The sequence below is a fragment of the Esox lucius genome, chromosome 12, assembly GCF_011004845.1.
Source record: "Esox lucius isolate fEsoLuc1 chromosome 12, fEsoLuc1.pri, whole genome shotgun sequence".
In the NCBI taxonomy this organism is placed as follows: domain Eukaryota; kingdom Metazoa; phylum Chordata; class Actinopteri; order Esociformes; family Esocidae; genus Esox; species Esox lucius.
The window spans coordinates 18,662,479-18,686,329 of record NC_047580.1 but is presented as its reverse complement, the minus strand read 5'-3'; the positions used below and the strand labels follow the sequence as shown (position 1 = coordinate 18,686,329).

Below are 23,851 nucleotides of genomic sequence, written 5' to 3'. Positions count from 1 at the left end.
ACTGCAATAACAATTACCTGGCTTTTGTATAACGTTCAGACTATTAAGGGAAATACCGTGTTTAATAGTTAACTCCCTCGCTCTACAGCGAAGTCCTCACTTAAGATAATACTTCCTCATAAAAATACTGTGCGTTTTCATAGGATGCAGAGGATGGGATACAATAGCCAACTTGGAATCCCAGCAGCGCTTCTTCACACCGACTCCGTCTTATCATAGACCTGCTGCTTAACCGAACACAACAACAGATACCTAGTTCCTAGCTCCTTCCAACATTAAGATGGCGCAGGCACTATCGGAGGAGGAGTTCCATCGAATGCAGGTAGGTTGTCATCTTTAATTTTGAAATCTAGTCGTTTCAAGTTTGCAGCGATTTTTTTAGCATTTCCTGAAAATTGGATTGGCCACCAAGCTGTTCAGCTACAGAACGGAAAAGGTTTAACGAACCCAGCGAGCTAGCTAGCTAACTTCCCCTAACTAGGCCAAAAGCATCATTCAAAGCAGGGTTAGGGATGTGGCTGTAGCGAACTACTATGTCGCTGATGTCAACAAGTCATTAACCTTCCAAAAACATTTCACGTGATTAGTTGGTTTTGTTATTTTGTATTCTAACTATGCATTCAGTGACCCAAATAGTTGGTCTCATGTTTCACCTGCGGGTTAAATGTTGTGCTAGTTTGCTAGCTAGCTACTACTACAACAACGTTGGCCAAGATAGCTACGTTTTTGAAACCTCTTGGGGACTCCCATACATTTTATAATGTCGTTGTACATTTACTAGTTAACCCGATTCACATTTTGAGTGGGTTTATAATTTTTTTATACGTTGGATCAGGTGTACAGTAGCTTAGGGCTCAAATAGCTTCAGTACTGTATATTTAAAGGCTTTAGTGTCTCGAGGAGAGGGTTGAGAATCACGGAGCTTGCTTGCTAATTTCATTTGACACTGGTTTTCCGTGATCTTAGCAAGTACATTGTTTTTTGTTATGGTTTTGATGCAACATTATTGATTTCAAATGTCTGTTTTCACTTAGGTATCTCACTAAGTTCTGTCGGAATTAACGTATTTGTTAGCATATTAGTTTACTGGAAACTAAAGACAGCTAGTTAGCTAGCTGTCATTACTTGGTAATAACCAGATTAGCTAACACCAGAAGTGATGATGGGTCACGAGTTTGGTGAGCAAACATTTGCCTAGCTGGCTTGCTGCCTTTAGGGCACGGGTATTAAACTATAAGAGTTGGAGCCTGCAATATTTCTATCTCATCATTAATTGCACCTAGAGTCTGAGGTCCCTTACTGGGGATTGCAATGAATCAATGGAGTGGAACTGACCTGAAGGGCGGAGGTTGAAAATCCTTGCGTTAATCAGGGACTGCTGGATAACAGCATGTTTCATCTTTTTAAACCAAACATTATTTGTGGAACTACCAATCTAGCATAAAGGTTAGGTTATTTTGAACAAACCTAAATGCTATTTGCGATGGTTTTCTGGTTCCCTTTGGAAAATAAGTACTATCAATTTCACTTATTGAACTATTGTAAGTGAAATGGATCATCATCTGGTAACAGAATTATATAATTATTCCCAGATCTGTGCTTTACTGAAAAACCTAATTATAGATAGGTTATGTATTCACTGCCATGTATCCTGAATAGACTTGCCAGAATAGACCCGTAAAAAGAGAAATATAATGTAAATAGTTTTTCTGTCCCCCTCCACAAGCTCCAAATGATTCTGTATTTCTAACCAGAAAAGAAAAAGACTTTGCCTATTCCCTAATTTGATGTCTTCCTATGAACTTTATATGTTGGTGCTCACGGGTCCTTACAGTTGATACCCCTAGTTAACATACAAAGGATATCCTATTACAGTTCAGTGTGCAGTTGTGATTACATCTTGTATTCTAAACACACTAAAAGCAGCTCACATAAGAAGAAATGAAGCAGCGCACAATCAGATGTTACATTTTACAGTGTCATCTTTTACCAGTCATCCACTCATTCTATAATAACCGTCTTTTGCTCTCTGTGTTCAGGCTCAGCTTTTGGAGCTGCGGACACAGAACTACCAACTCTCTGATGACTTGCGTAAGAACACAGCTGGTAAGGGTAATATTAAATATGCGCTTTCAGGCCACTGGTTGTAAACATGTCTCTTCAACGCCAAAATTGGTCCCTGAAAAGCATGTACTTTGTTATATGTTTGCATATTTATGAACCACTTGCTTTCAAACTTGACATTTCCTGGCTAACTGAGCTATGATAGTGTCTGATTTCCAGAACGGAGGCCACGGATGTGCACCATGTATGCTGCAGTGTCGTACATCATGGCTGAATGGGTTGTTGCTGCGAGTAGGGCAGTCAGTGTACTCGTAGCAGTTTTGGAGCACTATCTAAAAGATTCTTAACTTTGTAACGTTTCCCACCAGTATAAAAGCAGCCTCCCAGTATGTGGTTCCAAGTTTGTTGAGTAGCCAGTGAAGCTTATTGTGGGTAATGTTGATGTCGGCTTGGGGCAGGATGTACAAAGCCATGGTAATAATCCCTGTAAAAAGGACCAGTTATTCCATGTTAGGGGAGCAGAAGTTCTCAAATGTTCTTATGCTGTTAGCGTCTCGTCACAAATAATTTGTCTTCAAACTGATACCACCACCCCTCCTCTTTTCAGAGTGAGCTTTTGGCCAATTGGGGTGACAAACAGTAGGTCCCACTGGCTGGATGTAATTGGTTTTGATGCTGGGGTTAGCCCAGTGAAAAAAAGAAAGAGGACATTACGGTGTTTGTGGTTTCTCTGGAAGGAGATCCTCGCTCTGCATTGGTCTACCTTGTTCTCCGTGGATTACATGTTGGCAAGTAGTGTGCTTGATACTGGAGGCCGTGCCACTCCACGTCTCAGTCTCACCAGAACCCCCAACCGTCTCCCTTGGTGTTGTTGACTCCAGTTCTGGTCTTCTGGAAGGTACAGGGTTACACGTTGTTCTGCCCTTTCTGGGAGTTTAAGAGAGTCAACTGGACAGCACGCAGCTCTGACAAAAAGTTCTCCATGAAACACGTGGCTTGACAGCTACTGCCCTGTGCAAGGAGAATTGTAAAAATGGAGTGGCAAAAGAGGTGGAGCGATAAAGCAGAGTGAGCGAGGAAGCCGAGATCATATGCAACAGGCTTATAATTTTGCCTAAAACAAAATTCTAATCCATTTACAAAGTTCAAATCAGGCTCCCTCTCAATCCAGCATGTTACAGACACTATGCATTCTGTAGAAATATAATATATACACCGCAGATCAATTTTCCTGTTCCCCTAAACGATGACAGGCATCTTTCTCAACAAACACACGGATCACATGGCAGGAAAAACCTGTCAATTAACTATTACTCATGTGCAGTTGGTGAACAATTTGTTCTTTTTAGCAGTGCTCCTCATTGGCCACCTTGAAATCTAGCATGCCAGCGCCAAAGGCGATTACTAAAATGTATGATTGCAATTGCTAAATCAATCTAATGTTCTCTACTCTTTTAGGTCTGACCCTGACTGCATACCTAACAAAAACAGGAAAACGTAGTCTTGTGCCCTGACAATCAATTAGTTGTCAGTTAGTGTTTTAGGTTTGACTGACATGCATTCCGTTTCGGATGTTTTGGTTACTGAAGATAGCAGCTTACACACGGTGGTTTATAGAAAAGTAACTGATCGAAGCACATTTCTTCATTTTACTAGTTATTATACATCCCCCTTCAGGCAAGAGGATACAAGTTTGAGCTCCAAATATGATGGATGTTTTCTTAAGTGTCAATGTAATTTTTACTATGTGGCTTAAGACTTAACATGAAATTAAGAGTGTGCGCACGAAACCACAATGAAAATCACCCGCTACTAGGTATTTTAATAGTTACAGTCATGAACTTGGTACATTGTTATTTTGGTGTTGAATTGGTGAATGTGGCCCATAGAGGTGGAAATAGACGTACATTATAGTATATCTATCTATAGATATAGATACACACACACAAACATGCACCGATCAGCCATAACATTATGACCACTGACAGGTGAAGTGAATAACACTGATAATCTCGTTATCATGGGGCCTGTCAGTGTGTGGGATATATTAGGCAGCAAGTGAACATTCTGTCCTCAAAGTTGATGTGATCGAAGCAGGAAAAATGGGCAAGGATCTGAGTGACGGCTAGACGACTGGGTCAGAGCATCTCCAAAACAGCCCTTGTGGGGTGTTCCGGGTCTGTAGTGGTCAGTGCCTATCAATAGTAGACCAAGGGGAATAGCGGTGAACTGGTGAAAAAAGTATTTGATCCCCTGCTGATTTTGTACGTTTCCCCACTGACAAAGAAATTATCAGTCTATAATTTTAATGGTATGTTTATTAGAACAGTGAGAGACAGAATAACAACAAAACAATACAGAAAAATGAATTTGCAATTCCGCTTTGCAGATCTTCTCCAAGTCATTAAGGTTTCGAGGCTGATGTTTGGCAACTCGAACCTTGAGCTCCTTCCACAGGGATTAAGGTCTGTGGAGGGATCTATGGGATTAAGGTATGGAGACTGGCTAGGACTCCAGGACCTTAATGTGCTTCTTCTTGAGCCACTCCTTTGTTGCCTTGGCTGTGTGTTTTGGGTCATTGTCATGCTGGAAAACCCATCCACGACCCATTTTCAAATGCCCTGGCTGAGGTAAGGAGGTTGTCACCCAAGATTTCACGGTACATAGCCCCGTCCTTCATCCCTTTGATGCGGTGAAGTTGTCCGGTCCCCTTAGCACCCCTAAAGCATAATGTTTCCACCTCCATGTTTGACGGTGGGGATGGTGTTCCTGGGGTCATAGGCAGCATTCCTCCTCCTCCATTGAGTTTATGCCAAAGAGCTCGATTTTGGTCTCATCTGACCACAACACTTTCACCCAGTTCTCTGAATCATTCAGATGTTCATTGGCAAACTTCAGATGGTTTGTAAATGTGCTTTCTTGAGCAGGGGGACATTTGAGTCTTTCACGGCGTAGTGTGTTACCAATTGTTTTCTTGGGGACTATGGTCCCATTTGCCTTGAGATCATTGACAAGATCCTCCCGTGTAGTTCTGGGCTGATTCCTCACCGTTCTCATGATCAGTGCAACTCCATGAGGTGAGATCATGCATGGAGCCCCAGACCGAGGGAGATTGACAGTTCTTTTGTGTTTCTTCTATTTGCGAATAATCGCACCAACTGTTGTCACCTTCTCACCAAGCTGCTTGGCAATGGTCTTGTAGCCCATTCCAGCCTTGTGTAGGTCTACAATCTTGTCCCTGACATCCTTGGACAGTTCTTTGGTTTTGACAATGGTGGAGTGTTTGGAATCTGATTGATTGCTTCTGTGGGCAGGTGTCTTTTATACAGGTAACAAGCTGAGATGAGGAGCACTCCCTTTGAGTGTGTGTTCCTAATCTCAGCTCGTTACCTGTGTAAAAGACACCTGGGAGACAGCAATCTTTCTGATTGAGAAGGGATCTAATACTTATTCCACTCATTAAAAAGCTATCTATTTATAACATTTATGAGATGCGATTTTCTGGATTGTTTTGTTGTTATTCTGTCTCTCACTGTTCAAATAAACCTACCATTAAAATTATTGATCATTTGTTTTTCAGTCGGCAAGCATACAAAATCAGCAGGGGATAAAAAATGTTTTCCCTCACTGTACCTGAGCATTGTTCCAGACCATGTGCACCCTTTCATGTGAATGGTATTCCCTGATGGCATTGGCCTCTTTTAGCAGTATAATGCGCCCTGCCACAAAGCAAAAATGGTTCTGGAATGGTTTGAGGAACACAACAACGAGTTCAAGGTGTTGACTTGGCCTCCAAATTCCTCAGATCTCAATCCAATTAAGCATCTGTAGGATGTGCTGGACAAACAGGTCCGATCCATGGAGGCCCCACCTCACAACTTTGAGGACTTAAAGGATCTGCTGCTAAGATACCACAGCACACCTTCAGAGGTCTAGTGGAGTCCATGCCTCGACGGGTCAGGGCTGTTGTGGCGGCAAAAGGGGGGCCTACACAATATTAGTCAGGTGGTCGTGATTTCTTCTGTTATTGCATGTTTGTCATACTGAATGGTTTCAGATCATCATAGAAAACTAAATAAAAATATGCAAGATCAAGAGAAATAAGGAAGGGGCAAAAACTTGTGTGTGTGTGTGTGTCTATGTATGTGTGTTGGTTGTCTGTCTGTCTGTGTGTATATGCGTATGTGACATACGTGTCTGTATATAATTCTTAAATGATCCCACTCCGCTCCCTCTGCTGGAGTCTTTTTATGCCAATACAAATATTAATACATTTTCCGTGTGTGAGACCTGCTGATTTACCATCTTTTATATGCCAGATGGAAAGGCTTTGTACCCCAATTGTCCGTGCGACAGTAAGACATGATTGTATACTTTGGGTCATATGAAGGACAAATGATATGTTAATATGAGAGCATTTCATTTTTCAGTCTAAGTCCCTCCATGTGTCAAATTCAGGTGGTGTTGGTGGGCGAGATGGTTGTCTGTGATAGAAAAGAACATACAAGGCTTTAGGGATATTATTATTGATGTTATAAGACTGTTGATTGACTGTGTTGATTTCTATTCCAGAGCTCAGTGCTGTTCGTCTTAGGACTGTAACATTGGAGAAGGATTACATCAAAGCACAGAAGGTATATCAAGCTTATCTACATTTCATCACATTTTATTAAATATGTTTTAGGATTATTAAGTGTCTTTATGGTGTTTGAGATAAAAGGATTGTTTTTTTTTTTTTTTTTAAATCTGCAGGCTTTAAATAAGAGCAAGAAAGCTCAGGTGAGTTTATTTACTCTCAGCGTTTTTCATCTTCCTGCTCATCTGTGCCTGTACACATCTTAACCAGGGCCTATAATTGTAGAGGAAACCATATACAGATATACCACGCTCATTTTCATCACGTACTGCTGTGGGTAGGCCTTTTGTCTTATTGATTCACTGCTACCCTCACCTGTATGTGAATGAACCGACCCAGACACCAACCTGGTACTGTTGTCGTACCGATTCACTGCTACCCTTACCTGTATGTGAATGAATACCTTTTTTCAATAAAATTTTATTACATTTAAATGATTTGGAAACGGTCCCATAAAGAAGCGCTTCCCTGTTGACACGTGTTCTTTATGAAGTGTTCTACAAATGTGATTGTTATCGGACCACGTAAGTGGAGCCGGCCAAGAAGAGCGAATTTCTCTTATTGACTGACTGAGAATACCTAGTTAAATGGCATAGTGGTTAGAGAAGTGGACCTGCAAACTATAGGCTCTGAGTTCGTATCTCCTTGCAGGTGAAGCCAAGTACGCATTATGAATTGTTCCGTATAGACGATAACGTCGCTGGCTAAAACCTCCAGTATCTACATTATAGTAAGCCTGAAATAAAACAGTTTACAGTTATATTGCGTCTGTTTCTGGTGGATTTTCGAAGTATGCATCCGTGCATGCGTTTTGGTTCAGTATAGACAATTTGCTGGCTACAATATACAGTATTTAAGTTATGGTAAGTCTTAACTGAAACTGTATATGGTTATATTGCGACTGTTTCTGGCATGGAAAAGTTCATATTCAGTCTCACTAGCAATTGCTCAATTCTTATGATTATTCCTAGGAAGTTATAAGATACTAGTAAAGCCTATTACTGGCTAATTAGCTGTTAAAACGGCCAGTGGCAAAAGCCAAAGTTCATAGACGCTATGGTGGAAGTAAACTTAATAAGAACTGTTAGTCAGTATAACACAATCCTCAATGGAGTCTAGAGACTGGTGAAATGTGTAATGCTGTGGCTTCGTGGTTAAAGACAGTGGCTCTCATGTGGAAGTACTAAGTTAGAATCTATTGAGAGCAACAACATTTATGAATTATTTCTGGTAGATTCCACGATTATCTCGTCTTTTCACTTGATGAGAAAGTTAGTTATCGTCACCTCTATTGATAGTTATTTTATCAATGTACATTGTTTTGCCATGAAAGAAAAAAATAAGTTATTATGCCATGAAATGAAATGGCTTTGGCAGACTCGCTGGCAATCGCTCAATTCCTATGACTTATCCAGTAAGTCAGTAGATATCGGTAAAGCTTATTACTGGCTAATATGCTGTTTAAACGGCCAGTGGCAAACGGCATACATAGACGATATTTGTGGTGGAGGTAAACTTAGTAAGAAACGATAGTCAGTTTAACTGTATCAATGTCATTCACGAATGGCCAATTAACTGTTAAAATGGCTAGTGGCCACAGAGGATTTGTTCAGGATAGAGACAAGTGGCTCTGTTGTGTAGTGGTTAACGACACAGCCTTTCACGTGAGCGACCCGGGTTCGAATCTCAATAGGGCAACATTTTCTATTGCGGGCCGGCTGAACTAGGCTTGCCTGGTGTTTTGTAGTATATATCTTTTTCAAACTTCTTATGAATGTGTAATAGACTGAGACTTTTCCTCATTGATGAAATGATGATTATGGCTCAGCGTTGGAAATTACTCGTTAGGATCAGTCATTTCACAGTCCAGTCTCAGAATGTCTTTTTCCAGTGACCAGCGCCCTCTGCTGTTGCAATATGCATGTTCCACATTGGCATTTGAGAAGTACTGACTGATTTGTTTTCGCTTGTGAAAGTGGTATAGCAGTCCTCCCACTTTTGGGTGATTTCAACATCCCTTCTTACCATCCTTTCTCATCAGGAAACATTCAGACAAAGTGTGCAGTATCCTGTCCTTGTCATGCTGTGTTTTTTACATGTTCTTGTTTTTCAGTGGATTCTGTATTTTCTTTTATTCTGATTGTTAATAGCTAGGTATTTTAATTTTTTTTCTGTATTGTACCACATGCCTAAATGGGGCCCTGGGTGGGGAGTGTGTGTCGTTTCACTTCATGTGGCTTTCTTTTTGTGTGTGTGTGCTTGTGTGCGCCTGTGTGCTCAGGAAGTGGATGCCTTACTCAGCGAAAATGAGATGCTTCAGGGGAAACTGCACAGCCAGGAGGATGACTTCAGACTGCAGAACAGTACCCTGATGCAGGAGCTGTCTAAGGCACGGAATCTCCTCTGCTCCCACTTGCTCCCCCTTTGATGGACATGAGCAGTACCATTCTGCGATGGCAGAGTGGGAAATGGGCTTGAAAAACGATGTGATTTTGTGTTGCATAACCTCCCTACCACTTCCCCGATTTAGTTTTGTGGTTGTGTTACTGGAGAATTCATAATGTGTTTATCACGTTCCACCGTTTTGGCTTGTTTTTAGTTGTGCACTCAGATAGAAGAGCTAGAAAAGGAAAACAAACATCTGAAGGATGGCGGAGGGCTTCAGGATGGGTGGCCATGTCCCAACTCCTGCTCTGTGGATGGAGAGCTGCTGCGCCTCCAGGCAGAGAACACCGCCCTTCAGAAGAGGATGGCCGGTATGTTGATGTCGCAAGAGCTTTTCCAAACAAATTTCTTTGACACGGCGTGTGTTGCTGTTTCTCATCTCTCAGGGCCCCTCTAGACAATTCACAACTTTCTTTAGTGAATGAAATGGCTCCCCGGGTTCTCTGGGCTCCTTGAATTCAGTGTGCTGGCTGGGGAACAGGTCGTATGTGAAATGTTTGGGGGTTCCTGAGGACAGGTTTGGCAGTCACTCAGCTGAGTAATGGCAGATCCTCATCAGTTTCTCTTCTAAGTCCCCTTTTATTTCCTCCCCTGTGTTTTTCCCCCCAGCCGTTCTGGAGTGCTGTGGTAGTGAGGTAGAAAGCCAGAGGGGAGCGGAGGTCAGCGGAGCCCACGCCTCGGAGACCGATGGACCGGTTAGCAGTAACGGTGCCACGTTGCCCTCTGATGCCAGTGAGAACAGGGAGGAACCTGCAGCTGGTACCAGTGACAAGCTGGAACAGGTGACAACAGGAATACACATTTTCCATTGAACCGACATTTGCCCTTTTAGGCAGGGAATTAGACATCTGAAGCTGTCGTTCATTATTGAGCTGGTCGCACTGTTTGACCAATGAAAGACTCCGTATAATCTGCCCATTCTGATATGCCATATGTTTTCTATTAAACCATTGCAGTTTGTTTGTACTCCTATTTGCACTCTACAGCCGACATGAATCATGCCCTATTTAGGTCATGCAGTGTGGTTTTCTGTGTTCCTCTTACAGTTCTCCCTGTCTCCAATTTTAAGATTAATGACCAATTTGTTGACATAGATGACTGTCAGACTCCCTGATCTGTGATCTGGTTTTGTTTTTTACACTATTCACGCCAGTAATAAATTATTTTAGCTCTATGATATATTTGGCCTTGAAGCAACAAACTCAAAAGCATCACCTCAGATTTTGCCTTAAAGATCCTGTCTTTTTCCCTATGAGATGGCGTGAATATATTATTTTCAGCCCTATACACTAAGTTGTTTACTAGCATGGTACTTTTACTTTGACCCTGAGGTTCACACTGCATTTTGGCCATTAAGAAATCAAAGCATGGGAATGCATTCATCTGGTTTTGAGACATTGGATAATGCTTTGATTCTTACTGAGCAGAATTGGCTAATGGATCATTTCCAACTATTAACAATGTTTGAAGTCTGACTCGGTTTCACTGGAATTATTAAGCTTCACCTCGAACAAATGTCAACAGCTCATATACAATATGGACAGTTTAGCTGAGATGCCTGTATGACTATTTTCTTTTTTCTTTAATATACTGAACTGAAATGGTTCTCACTGCTCAAATAACTTTCCTGCTTTATACTTTTGAGGTGGAATTTGAATTACCAGTCTGGCCGGAATTGTGCCATTTGCTTGCTTATGTGGGAGCTTTACGCCTGTTAAGTGTATATGGAGTATGGCGTTGTGTTGGCTTGTGCTTAAATTAATTTCCCTTTTTTTCCAGGCGGAAGCAAAGTGTGCAAAACTGGAACAGCGAATTAATGAGCTAAGCGGTGAGTTGGGTTTGTTATAGAGAATATGTCTTTATAAATTGTTGGGAAAGTTCCACTCAAATGTCCCACATGCTTGTTGTGCTAATGTGCATGTGTTATTGACTTACTTTTTTGGCATCTTTCTTGAAGATTTTAACTTTCAGCACCCAATATTGCTGAAATAATTGAACTGCTGATTTCCTTCCAATCCGATACAACATAGTCCAGTTCAGTCTTCCTCAGTGCAGGTGCTGTGGGGCATGGGTCCATCCTTTTTTAAAATGTGTATATATATATATCATTTAATTTAAATTATGACAGGAAAGTAGGTGAACGATAGTACAGTGTTGTAGCTGAAAGAGCAGTGGGCCAAATTCAAACACCCTCTGCTGTAGCGTATGTATATAGTGCCGCATATCCACTGGTGCTTAACCAGGGCTGCACTGGTGATTTATGCTAGGGGTGGCTCTAGACTTTCCTGTTTCTACTATACATTTGGTACCAAGGACTTAATGAGGGGCTCAGATGATGAGGGAGGAATAAACTATCAACGTGTTTTGGTTTTCCGGTTACGAAAAATAAAAGGCAATATCTTTCTGGCAGTAAAATAACAATAACGCCATGCTCAGTTTGTTTATAATACAGCGTCTAATTTCTTCCTCAAACCCTTGACCGGCTCCTTCTCCACCTACACTCGTGACACTGCAACTGTAAGGCAGTGTTTTCATTATTTAGTTTAAGTATTTTGTCAAAACTATCCACCTTTTAATAGAAGGGTTTGGGAGAATTCTGAGGTAATGTTGTGATGTTGTAGGTTCTGCAGGCTACGTCTCAGTCTCAGCGCTCCGTTTTTCTATTGAGTCAACGGCATCGTACCACATTCGGTCGTTCAAACTCTTTCCGTTGTGAGTCTTTGCTTCCCTGTAATGTTGCTTTATTTTCTTTCTTTTATCCGTGGTCTGTTTGCTAGATCAGATGAAAACCATTACGAGAAGCCTAAAGACAAAGCACCGCTGTTCAAATAGCACAACTTGCCGCTTTTTCGCAGCATGTAACGCATCAACCCGCGAACCCCACCCTAAGTCCTAAAGTCTGTGGCTCGGCACCAAGTAAGAGCCGGGCTACTCGGCCATGGCAAGGGAAACCGAAACAATTCTGGACTTTGGGGTAAAACACCAGTGATTGGCACCAGTGGAAACGAGGCATAGGAGACAGTGGCTTCTGGACAACCCTAGGCCACTAGCTCTTCTCAACAGTATGTCAGAGACTTGTCAGGTCTGCAACATTTGACTGAAATAGGATTCTAAGTGGAATCCTTGGGGCTGCGCTTCCCTAAACCCGCCCGCAGGGGCTCTTATCAGGGTGGTAGCAGGGTGTTGGATAAAACTGACGAGCAACAGCTTTTTATGTTGTAGAAGCCAAAACAGCACAATGTAGCTCAGATCTCAATAGAAATATGGCAATAACAGTCTAGATTAATGTCCTTAGGTTGTAAGAGTTTTGTTGGGATGGGATTCCTTCTGATCCATCTCCTCCTTCACTCCAAAGCAGGATCCCTGGATGGTTCACACTAATAACCTTGACGCGTACAGTGCTGTAACCATTACCTTAACCGTTTTCCATTTCTACTCTACTGGGTGATTCCACGTAGCGTTTGCCATTCTGTAATTAAGACTGTGCTGGACTGCCTGCATGCCCCTCAGGACCTTCAATGAGGAGCACTGGTCTAGTTATGAAACAAGATGGTCTTAGGTGGTCAGCACTGTGTCCAAATCCAATAACACAATGCTTTGGGCCAGAGGTGGAACTGCAGCTGCATACTGAGGTGGAGGAGAAGCGCCTACTGAAGGAGCAGCTCCAAGCCCTTGAGGTAAAAACCCACCCTGGACATCTAGCCTAATTTAGAAAGCTACTGTAACAACAGGTTATCATGCTTAACTCACTGGTTTTACAGTGGTAGACAATACATAATTTTAGTCCAATCTGAGGGCTGGCCATCAGCTCCTGACATATTTTTTCAAATAGTAGGAATTTTAGCTAACTTGTAGAAAAACATAACATTGTAGCCCATTAAGTGTAAGCACATCCAATAACTTAATAGCTTGAGTTATGTAAAAAGCCTATATACTGTAATAAAGAACAGAAATATCTCAGTAGCTACACTATTTTCCACTTGTGTTTTCAGTACAAGAACAAAACAATAATCATCTTTTGTTCTTTTGGCTGTATAATGAATTTGAAAGAAAACTATTACTATGAGGTTAAAGTATAGATTCTCAGATTTCATTGAGATTGTTTGTGTACATATTGGTTCACCATAAAAAATATAACTTATGCATTTCCCCCTTATTTCAAGACATCAAAAGTAGTAAAAAGTATAAAGACAATTTTCTTTACAGCTTTTTCTGTGTAGTAATGTGTGTCCTGTCACAAATGGAGCTGTCAGTGTCTAGCCTTGATTCCTGGAGTATCACCAGAGACTATATCCATCATCTAGGAGTTTAATGGTTTGCATACTTCAGGCAGTAATTGCTTGCAAAGTTTGCTAAATATGACTGCTGTAAAATGCTAAACATGACCGCTTAATTTGGATGTTAAATAATCTGTCCCAATACCTTTTATGACCTGACACATTTTTTAAACTGTTGTAATTTCTAATAGTGGAACCAATGCAAACATGTACCCTAAAATAAAATGTGAGATCTATAATTTAAACACATAGTAAGTGTTTGATAACAAAAATGGAGTATAGATCCAAAAGATTAATGCTTGTGGTCCAACTCATTTTTGGACTGTACTTTATGTTGCGTAGTTGCTTGTGCTATGTTGCGTTACTACACTACTACTCCTGTAAGGGTTGGCTCGACTGAGTTGTTAAATGTGAGGCTCTATGTGTAGTGTCTACAGACCCCGCAGCCATCATGCAATATATTTCAGCCTTTAGTCTTGAAGTACTCTGATCTTTTTCTTCTTCTGCAGTCATCCAAACAGACAGACATCACTAAACTTCAAGAAGAGATAGCAAAGGTAACTAAAATCTAACTAACTAAAATGTATTCTACACTGTATACCGGTAGATTAGGCTGTAGTATATGATTGCATTTAGGTCTCTCCTAAATAACTTAAATGTTAAATGGAAACACATTCTGTCCATCTGTCCATTAGCTCTCGGATAAGTTGAAGAAAAAGCAAGACAGGTAAGAATCTATTTTATTTAACATGCTAATGTTGTTACGAATGTGGATCATGTTAGCTATTTCAGTTTGCTTAGCTCTGATGAACTCCATGACTGTCACAGGATTCAACATTAACGATTGTCCACTGGCCCAGGGGCCAGTCAGACCTAGTGTCGGGCCAGTAGACATAGACAGTCACTGGCCCGTAGTCAATGTCCCCATTTAAAAGTTTGCTTGTGATCTTTGTCATTCTTTTCCACTTTAAAATGTTTGTTTGTTCTCGCATGAACATGTCTGTACTACTTCTCCCCCCTGGGTTTGGTACAGTACCGTTGTTGTCTTTTTGACCAGTAATATTCGATGGTTCGTCTGTTTTGACCAATCATAGTTCATAGTGCATTCTAGAGCGGGACCCAACATGGCATGGTATGAGGCAAAGCGAACGCAATCATTTTTATTTTCGTGGAAAGAAAAGTTTCCTTTGGACGAAAACAATAATGGCAAGGGACACACATTCTGCTTTGAAGCCGATGTGTTCCAGACAGAAGCCGATAAGGCAGGGCGATTTTTCTAGGATACTAATGACTACTGTAAGCACGCTCTTAAGTCCCTGCAGCATGTCGCGTGTATTGTGGCTAAACGGGATGATGACACCCCTGTGGCTGCACCAATGACCGTCTGCATGCTCCACATGAATGAGGTGTCACACAGCCATATAGAAAAATTAATTGTAACCGCCTACCATGCTGTGAAGATGGAGAAACCATTTACAGATTATGTCCATGATAGTCTGTGAATATGGATAGAGGAAGCTTATGGACATGGCTTGTCGACAGCTATGTCATGTTAACTACGTCTGCCTAAGCACTTACTAGCAGTAGTGGTAGTAGTGGGACTACCCCGCCTGTTGGATTGAATGTGTATTGTGCCCGATTCTGCCATATTGATGTAACCATAAATATATTTAATAACTACATTATTGTATTATTAAGCTTTTATATGTCATATCAAATGCCAGTATCTTCATGAAAAGATGATGATAATGACATAGTAATATTTAACTATTTACAAAAAGTTATGGTTTTATGTTGTATCATAGTTATGTAAACAGCAATTGCTTGTATTTGCTATTGTCTCACATGCACAATTGTGGTACAAATCTGACGATTTGCTAAATACATACAATACTAATAGTATTGTGTTTTTTATTTAGTGCGATCCAGTAAGAATTCAGGCAAGTGAGAAAAAAAGTTAACGTTGGACCTTGCTGTCAGTCCTGATTATCACCTACATTGCCCTGTCCCTCTACATTGGGATTTATCTTGTGTTACCGGCCAGTTGTGTCAGGCTCAGTGTATCAATGTGACCCTAGATTCTGGCCCTGGGGATAATCAGCGGACAGGAGTAATGAGACTGAACTGCCGCTTGTTGTGCCTCCAGTCACTGCTATCTGCTGTGTCTGCAAAGCTTAGGGGTTTTGTTTCACATTGGCAGAGCCCTGGCCTCCCACTTGGGGAGTCTGTTTGTGATAGCTCCAGGCTCATTTCTGGCTTGTTCTGTTTTCTCACTGACTTTTTACCATTTGTTTGATAGCTTTCTGCGTTTGCAAAGTGAAAAGGAAGCCCTTTACAATGACAGCAGGTAAGGACATGAAGATTCAACTGGTTTTTCAGTTTTTGAAGGCGGTATACAGTATGGCTAAGAAAAGCTCCCAAAAAGATGGACACTTGCACATGTCAGTTAATAGTCCTTATTTCCACGCCAGGACCAAAATTGATGAGATTCAACAAAAGAAGGAGGAGGAGTTGAAGTCAATGAACACTCGCATCTTGAAGTTACAGGGAGATTTGCTGTCAGCCAACCAGGTCAGATGTCCCACTCTCAATCAAAAACATTTGTAATGGTTGCTACTCTGAATTCAACCTGTACCATGAAAATGGCTCACTTTTTAGTCATGGTAATTTCTAGGGCAATGTATCTTCTGGAACGAACCTGCTTCTGGGCCGGCAAACTCATGTTTGCCCCCACTGAGCCCTGATTTAAGGACCAATGAAATCCGATTCTGACCCTCACAAAGCTAGCATCAATATCCTTATAGGAACTGATTGAAATGTTATAGTATGTTTTTGTCTATGTTAAACATAAAATACCTTAAATTGCACATGATAATTAACATAAAGTTAAACTTCTGTATGTGAAATTGTCTGTATGCTGTTCATTAATAATGGGAAGACAACTCTATTTCGCACCAAGTTCATTTTCATTCATTTGGATATTGACATTGTCCCAATGTAAAGTTTTGCATTTCACTAGTCAGTTGTGATATGCCCATCTACTAGTGTTAAACAGGCTAGTACTATACATAGTTGTAGTGTTGATGAAGTCTGAGCTGATGTAATAGAAAACCTTTGTATAGCATGCTGCCTTTGTTCTATACCTCTCTGGATTACTCATCGTTGTATTGAGGCAATACATAAGCCTACTTAACCTCGCAACATATTTCTTCTTGCATTGTAGTAGATATGCCACTGACCCCTAACCAGCCTATGACGGAGTGTTGAAAAAGCTGAAGCTGACTAGTGCTGCCTGTGTTTTTTAGAGTGTCTGTGAGATGAAGGAGCAGCTACAGAGCCGGCAGAAGGAGCATGAGTTGGTTCTACACACACTCAAAGATCAGGTAAAACCCGGGGCTTTAAACTATAATTTGATTTGCATTATTTTTGATTAATTCATGGATTTAAAGTATACACATTCTGTGAAATATTGGCACCTTTGCGCTTCACACAATGTGGTAGAATAATAAAATATACTTGTTCTTAGATATTAAACTTTCCAGAATAATTATTTTTCAAGGTGGCATTCCAGAGGTAGTTCGATAAGATAATTGCCAACAATAAGCTTACTGTATCTTTTTTACTGAAAAACCAGAACAAAATCACCTGCAAATTTTTCAACCTCCTAGCAATAGTTCTTTCAGAATAGTAAATTTTTTCCAATGCACAATTATGGCCATGCCTCATCGCAGCCAATCCCTGCAGGCTCCAGAGAGTAGAAGATCGATATGTGTCCTCTGATGCGCATCTCGCCAAGCCCTTCTACTTCATATCACAATGCTCAGTCAAGCAACATCCAACACATCCACTTTGGACCATGCTGAGGGAATTTGCCCCGCCCTCTCCTGGACCCCCGGGCACTGTCGGTGCACTGACTTTATCTAAGTCAATACCTAAACTACTTCAAATTGCCCCAAATGAATAAAAAGGTTAGCTTTTGTGTTTCATTGTCCACCTAAACTCGGCCAGGCATTTGATTGACGATTGTGAACTCTATCACAGCGCACTTACTGTGCTGTAAAGAGCAGCTTGCACACATGCTTTCTTCACAAGTGTATGTGTGTGGAGTACACCATGTTAGTTTATTGGTGAGGTGGAGATGGAGACGCTCCATTTTAGCCTGTGCATTTGGACTTTCTTGTTCCTACCTTTCCTGAACTGCACTGTCAACTCCTTTTACTTGATGAGGGAGATATTGTAGTTAAAAAGAAAGTTAACTTCATTCATTTGGTGCCATTAAAGAGTCAACTTTTGATCTCTGCATGTACAGTGCCTGTTATGGAAATATTTTATCAAAGAAAAAGTCAGCTGATACCTAAAGCACATTTTTGTAAGGTTTGCATATCACGTACCGAGCAACATTTTAAGTGAAAATGAAGTTAACTTTCTTTTAACTACAAGCTCTATTTCTCCATTTTATAATGATGTAGAATTCCCCCCCCCCCCCCCCCCCCGCTTCAAGACATTTAATTGCCGGGTCAAGACATTTAATTGACGGTTAATGAAAAGGCAAAGTTAGTATCACCTTTAATAATTAGAGATTAGTGTACGCGTCTGAAGAGAGCATTGCCTAATCTGAGTGGGCACAGGGCACCTCATTAGGGACCGCTCTGTTTTCCACTTTATAATGCCTCTTAGATTTTACACAGTTACACTGGGCCCTGCCTGCCTAACTGGCAGCTTGACTGGAATGTCCTTTCTGATGTCACAAGGCTTAATTAAATTGAACTCTGCTTTGGGTAGACCACAAGATCAGTCAATCCAGCCCGCTGTCATCTTCTCTTCATTTTCTCTTATCTATATGGAGGTACTTTATTTCATGTCCAGCTTTCTTTGTTGTAAGTCATGCAGACGGTCTTATGATCCGTTCTTCTGTCACCGTTCTTTGTTGTTTCTTTTACCTTGACTAATTTAGACCTATTTTTCGAATTCTAAATGCTAATTGCCGTCAGATAATTTTGTATTTATTTTTTTGTTCTGCCTCACGGATCGTCTTTATGTCAAGTACACAGTCTTTCCCCTTTTCCTTTTCCATCCCTGTCCTTGTATCCTTCTCTTCACCTTGCACATTGTCTCCTCCCCCTCTCCTCGGTCCCTCCCGGCTGTCCTGGGTGGTGCCCCACTCTGCACTCTGGCAGGTAGCGTGTCAGAGTGCAGTGAGTCAGGAGCAGGTGGAGAGTATCCTGACTGAGAATGATGCTCTCAGGACTAACCTAGCCGCTCTAGAACAGGTACAGCTCATCTTACCTCCACGCCACCGCCTCGCTGCATGGCCCATCAGCCCCACGGACACTCATCAATATTCATTTAGCTGCTGTCACCGCTCACCCAATAGTAAACCATGATGTATCACCAATATGAAAAGTCGATGTCAATTAAGTCGGGGAAATGCAGTGGTGTTATTACATAGTCGTTTGTGGTGACTATTTCAATAGGTCAGATCTCTTTATTGCTACAGCAGTAATACAGGTCTTTTCCCTATAAAGACTAAGCCGGAGCATTTATTATGTGTCAAACATCTGCTCACCTGCTTTGATTGTTTCTCACTGTTTCCTCATTGACTCATTTAACCCATGATCATGTTGCTCCAATGTCCACAAATACCAGGGCTGTCCTCGACTAAAACAAATCCTGTTCTACCGACTGCCGTCAGCTCAAGCCATTGGCTGAAACATTTCAAATGTGCTTCCTCAAACCCTAAGTCTTATTTGCACCAAGCTTGTCTGAAGCTCACGTTTCTTCCGGGGCTGTAATATTGTTATTATTGTTGTTGTATTTATAAACCAGAGGTCTAGAAATACCTTTTATTATCCTGGTGTTGCTGTTTAGGTCCCATGAGAAAACATACACAGGCACCTTTCTGTCTCAAGAATATAGTAAATATTCCAAGGAATATATAGCATCTTCATATCCTAGTCATTTAGATGGTTAGATTGTACATGGCGAAAAGGAACCAATGAAATTGTACAGCCTATGATTCTTTCTATATTAGATGACTAAACTGTAGGTCTAATCTGAATGAACTAGATCTAATCTGTTTTTGTCAGGCCAAATTGGGGGAAACAAGTGCTTTTTGAGCACTAATCCATTGTGTGCAATGACTAGGTCCATTCATGCAGATGGGAATTGGACCGACGTCGCAGAAGAAAACGTGTGATTTTGGCTTTAAACTATAGCAGTCTTGGTCGACCAAACTCCCTATCGACCAAACAATCGAACAGTCAGCTTAATGGGGTTGGCCCCAATACATTTAAAAAAGTAATGGGCCCGTTGTGATTTTCAGTCTTTACTATTGTCTTTTGTGTCATTAGATTCAGACTGTGAAGACTCAAGAGATGAACCTTCTGCGAGACCAGAACATGGCTCTGAATTTGGAGCTTCAGCAGAGACGGACAGATCAAGAGAGTTTCCTGGCACAAAGAGATGACCTTAACTCTCAATTACAGGTCTGTGTGGCTCTGATATTGTCGTTCCGCATGCATACTCTGGGAACCAAATGTGGAGCACTTCTACCCAAATAATGCAGGATCTTAAATGGTGGGTCTTGCTTTTATGTTTCTGTTGGTTTTACTTTACTCACTGCTTATTTTGTTCATCAGGGAGGAAAATATACTGAGTAGCATTTTATTTTACATTTATCTCACGCTAGGGCTGCACAATTTGGACAAAATCATAGCGCATTTTTTTTTCTTAGACATTAGACATAGACGTGCGTGTGACAGCCTCAGCTCCTCCCATATTCAAATATAGTCAAATATTCAAAGTAATGTATTGTTGGAAGTATTTTTTCTGAACATGTAAACCGAATAAATACAGACTACCCACTTTTGGGAATGTTTATGAATTCAAATCAGTTAAAAATAGTAGTCTAAAGCATAAAATGCTAATTATGATTATTCTGTTAGGACATTTTCGCGTGTTCTATGGGCTATTTTTATAGCATTTCTATGGGCTATTTTTATAGCAATTTTATTTATTTACTGTTAAATATTTAAATGATTTTTAATTACTGCACTTTTCATGTCAGTTGTGAATGTCTCCGACCTGCTGTTTCAAGAGGATTGATCGGCTTTTGTGAATGTTTAAAGCCTGTATGTAACGTTTTTCTATAGCTTTCTTTTGTGTCCTATAGACCATTTTACCCCTTTTGCTATAGACTAATACATATAAAATGACATGTTGTTGGTCAATTCATAATTGATTAATTGATTGTTATTATTGTGCATATTTAGTTTAATTATGTCTTTACTAATATGCCCATTACAATAGGGAATCCCGCACCCCGTCATAAAACAGTTCCACCCCCCCTCTTGATTGTTGAAGATTGTTTGGCTGGGCTGGGCTGGATTTGCCATGTATTTTTGGTTTTGTTAAGAGACTTCTTTCCCACGCTTTTTTCATGCAAGTCCCTATGGCACTGTCAGGTGTTGAAATAAGTTTGTTGTCGTACAGGTTTTGCATATTACCTCTCTGGAACCCAAAATATTCCCAAACCACAGAAGATTCATTCTATTTTGGCACCAAATCATCCATCACATTGTCCCCTGGGTTGATTTTCTTAACCGGTTCCCTTCCTCTCCCTAACAGCAAGCCCTATTCTGCACTGTTCTTTCACAGTACGTTCTACGCCGCATCTTAAATCGATGTTTCTGACTGGTTAGAATTTGCTGTTCAGAGTGACTGCACAGCTAATATAGCATGTCTTCGACCTGCGCGTTATTCTTTGATAGGGTTGTGGCAGTTATAGGGCCATCATGGAATTGGGATATTTTAAGAATGCAATAGTCATCCTATCATTTTCTTATATTTTCCCTATTGGAGAGAATTCCTCTAAAATAATGTTTTCAGGTGTCAGTTTAACTCACTTTTAATTAATATGAGCGAGTGAGAGGCGTGATCAGAACATTGTGTTGTATAGTTTTTTGATTGATTGATTCGAGACATACAGCTGGCCATGTATTGTATGGTTTCAATTGTAAAAGTTTGTCTTAAAATGGCAAACATAGGGGAGATGTGTTGTAAGAGCACTTGTAGATATGGCTTGACTGACACCAACGTGCTGTTCGTTTGCCAGGCTTCAACCTTTTTAATAAAATCTGATTCTAAATCCAAGTCCTAATAAATTCTATAGAAATTATAGCAGAGATTATAGCAGAGATGGTGCACCAGTAAAAATAGTTATTTTGATTGAGTGTAAAATAAAAACCCATAATCACCGCCTTTTGCGTTGTAGAAATCGTTGTAGAAATGTTCAAATTGTGTTTTTATTATGATTTTTATTTATCATGCAGCCCTATCTCATGCCTGTACTTCTCTTTGACGGATGTATTTGTAGGAGTCCAACCGGGCCAATAACAGACTGTTGGAGCAGCTGACTGAAGTGGGCCAAGAGAAAGAAAGGCTACAGCAAGAGCTGGAGGAGACTAAAAAGGTATATGACACACACACACAGGCAGACAAATAGTATGCTCGTTCTTTCATCCCACTTAACCAAGCACAGTGCTTATTGTTCTGTGATACACATGGCACTCTAATAATTATCATTCCCTTAGGGCAGGGGTTCCCAAACGTTTCAGCCCACGACCCCTAAAATAATGGTGCCAGTGACTCACGACCCAGCGCATCCACGGAGGTGGTTAAAGGATACACACTTTGCACGTGGGCGCACACAGGCACTAATAGGCCTGTCCAAACATGAGCATAATGACAAGACAAAAGAACACAACAGCCTAACAACCGGAATAATATTTTTTTTGTAATTTATTCATTACTTCCATTTCAATGATAACCTCACCTAATGAGATGGGTGGGCACAATGCTTGGAGCACAGCATGTCCATTCTTGGTTTAATTTTGGAGACCGCCACTCGCAGATCATCCTACACGTTCAGTCACGATCTGTATTTATTTTTAAGGGACGTGAGTGCCGAGAAAGTTTTTTTCCCCCGCACAAGTAAGTAGTGCCAAACGGCAAGAGTACATCCATAGCTGCCTTAGATAGCTGTGGGTATTCCCTCCCGACTGAAATCCAAAACTCAGCCAGTGTCTTGATATTATACGCTGCCTTTAGCATTCGGTCGCTTGCCAGTTCAGCTAATGCATCCTCCTGGTCGGGTGTCAGGTGGTTTGCCGTAGTTACAGTGAATGGTGATCTTATCCAGTCATATTGTTCTGGAGCTTTTTCCTCTGGGAATTACTTGTTAAAGTGCTCAAGGAGGGCTTGAAAGTGGGTGGTGATAGACTTCTTCACTATGTTATCACTCCATTTTCCTCCATGAATTCGTCCAGCTCAGAAAATATATCAATCCTACCCATTTCAATTCGATCAGTGCAGCGCTCACGTTTTCTGGGGAATGCGTGGATTTTATCATTCAGCGACAGGATGCTTGTGTTTTCACCTTCCAATTACATATTAAATCCATTTAGCTTTTCAAATATGCAAGACAAATACTCTAGCCTTGGTGACCAAGAGGCTTACAATGCGCCGGGCAACAGTCCCGTTAGACAGTCCCTGATTCTAGCTCACAGGCCAGTTTATCCCCATGCATAGCCCGACTTAGAGCTATAGCAGCGGGTTTGATAAGGGTTCCCCCGATCTCGTGTGGCTTTTTTGCCTGTGCTATAAAATATGCCACCTCATATGATGCCTGTTGGGCTTTGGCAGGGATTGTTGTTTGTTTAGTGAGGACTTTCTTTTGGCCTTGCAACTCTCGCTTCTATCGGCGGAAAAAATCTACCGGTTTAGCAGCGAGAGAGGGATGCCTGGTTTTCAAGCGTCGTAGCATTCTTACAGGCTTTAGGCTTTCACGTGCAAGCACGTCAGTGCACACTACACATTGGGGATGTTGTACCTCGTTGACGATGACACGTGTGAGTCCATAATGGATAAATTCCCCTCGATGCTTTCGACACTGGTAGGAAGGCTGATGATGGATGTCCTCCTTATGCACAGGCCGGTTTCGTCCCGGACCTGAGGTGGAAGGCCTTTCAGACGGTGGTGATTCTCCGCTCTCCTCCGCTTGCCTCTCCGCTGGCCTCTCTCTGCTTTGTCTTTGGTCAATATTAACCAATGTTTCATTTAGACAAATGTAATATTCTAAGCTGAAAGACAAAAAAAAAATGACCTGCGTGCACAGAATGTTGAACATGGTGCTATAAATGTACCTGCTGCAACTAATGTATGGCGGTAATCTGTAATCACCTCAGGGGTACGAGGGGAAAGGGAAATCAAAAGGATGATGCCTTTTTTGTTTGCATGCATTAATTTAACTACTTTTGTTAAAATTATGGCTAGAATGTGCTATTCTAAATTGTTTTAAAATGTTCCTTGATTTCTGGAAATCATCTCGCGACCCCCCCGGTTAGGGTTAACCCCCTTGCTGTCTCTGCTG

General features: G+C 41.1%; 1 protein-coding gene across 3 annotated transcripts in view; it reads left to right on the top strand.

Annotated features, from left to right (window-relative positions):
* The window catches only part of gripap1 (GRIP1 associated protein 1), a 50,424-nt gene that overhangs the window by 501 nt on the left and 26,072 nt on the right, over positions 1 to 23,851 (top strand). Inside the window, exons 2-18 of one of the 3 annotated variants that reach the window (XM_010891811.3) lie at positions 144 to 322; positions 2,040 to 2,106; positions 6,637 to 6,698; positions 6,817 to 6,843; positions 8,982 to 9,089; positions 9,300 to 9,456; positions 9,755 to 9,927; positions 10,925 to 10,973; positions 12,656 to 12,822; positions 13,932 to 13,979; positions 14,118 to 14,149; positions 15,722 to 15,769; positions 15,894 to 15,993; positions 16,728 to 16,805; positions 18,600 to 18,692; positions 19,773 to 19,907; positions 21,797 to 21,892. In XM_010891811.3, the coding sequence (XP_010890113.2) occupies positions 281 to 322; positions 2,040 to 2,106; positions 6,637 to 6,698; positions 6,817 to 6,843; positions 8,982 to 9,089; positions 9,300 to 9,456; positions 9,755 to 9,927; positions 10,925 to 10,973; positions 12,656 to 12,822; positions 13,932 to 13,979; positions 14,118 to 14,149; positions 15,722 to 15,769; positions 15,894 to 15,993; positions 16,728 to 16,805; positions 18,600 to 18,692; positions 19,773 to 19,907; positions 21,797 to 21,892 (1,482 nt within the window). In that variant the 5' untranslated portion in view covers positions 144 to 280. Of the gene's footprint in view, positions 1 to 7; positions 323 to 2,039; positions 2,107 to 6,636; positions 6,699 to 6,816; positions 6,844 to 8,981; positions 9,090 to 9,299; positions 9,457 to 9,754; positions 9,928 to 10,924; positions 10,974 to 12,655; positions 12,823 to 13,931; positions 13,980 to 14,117; positions 14,150 to 15,721; positions 15,770 to 15,893; positions 15,994 to 16,727; positions 16,806 to 18,599; positions 18,693 to 19,772; positions 19,908 to 21,796; positions 21,893 to 23,851 lie in introns of those variants that run through there. The other 2 variants (XM_010891813.3, XM_010891812.3) reach the window with 2 other exon arrangements.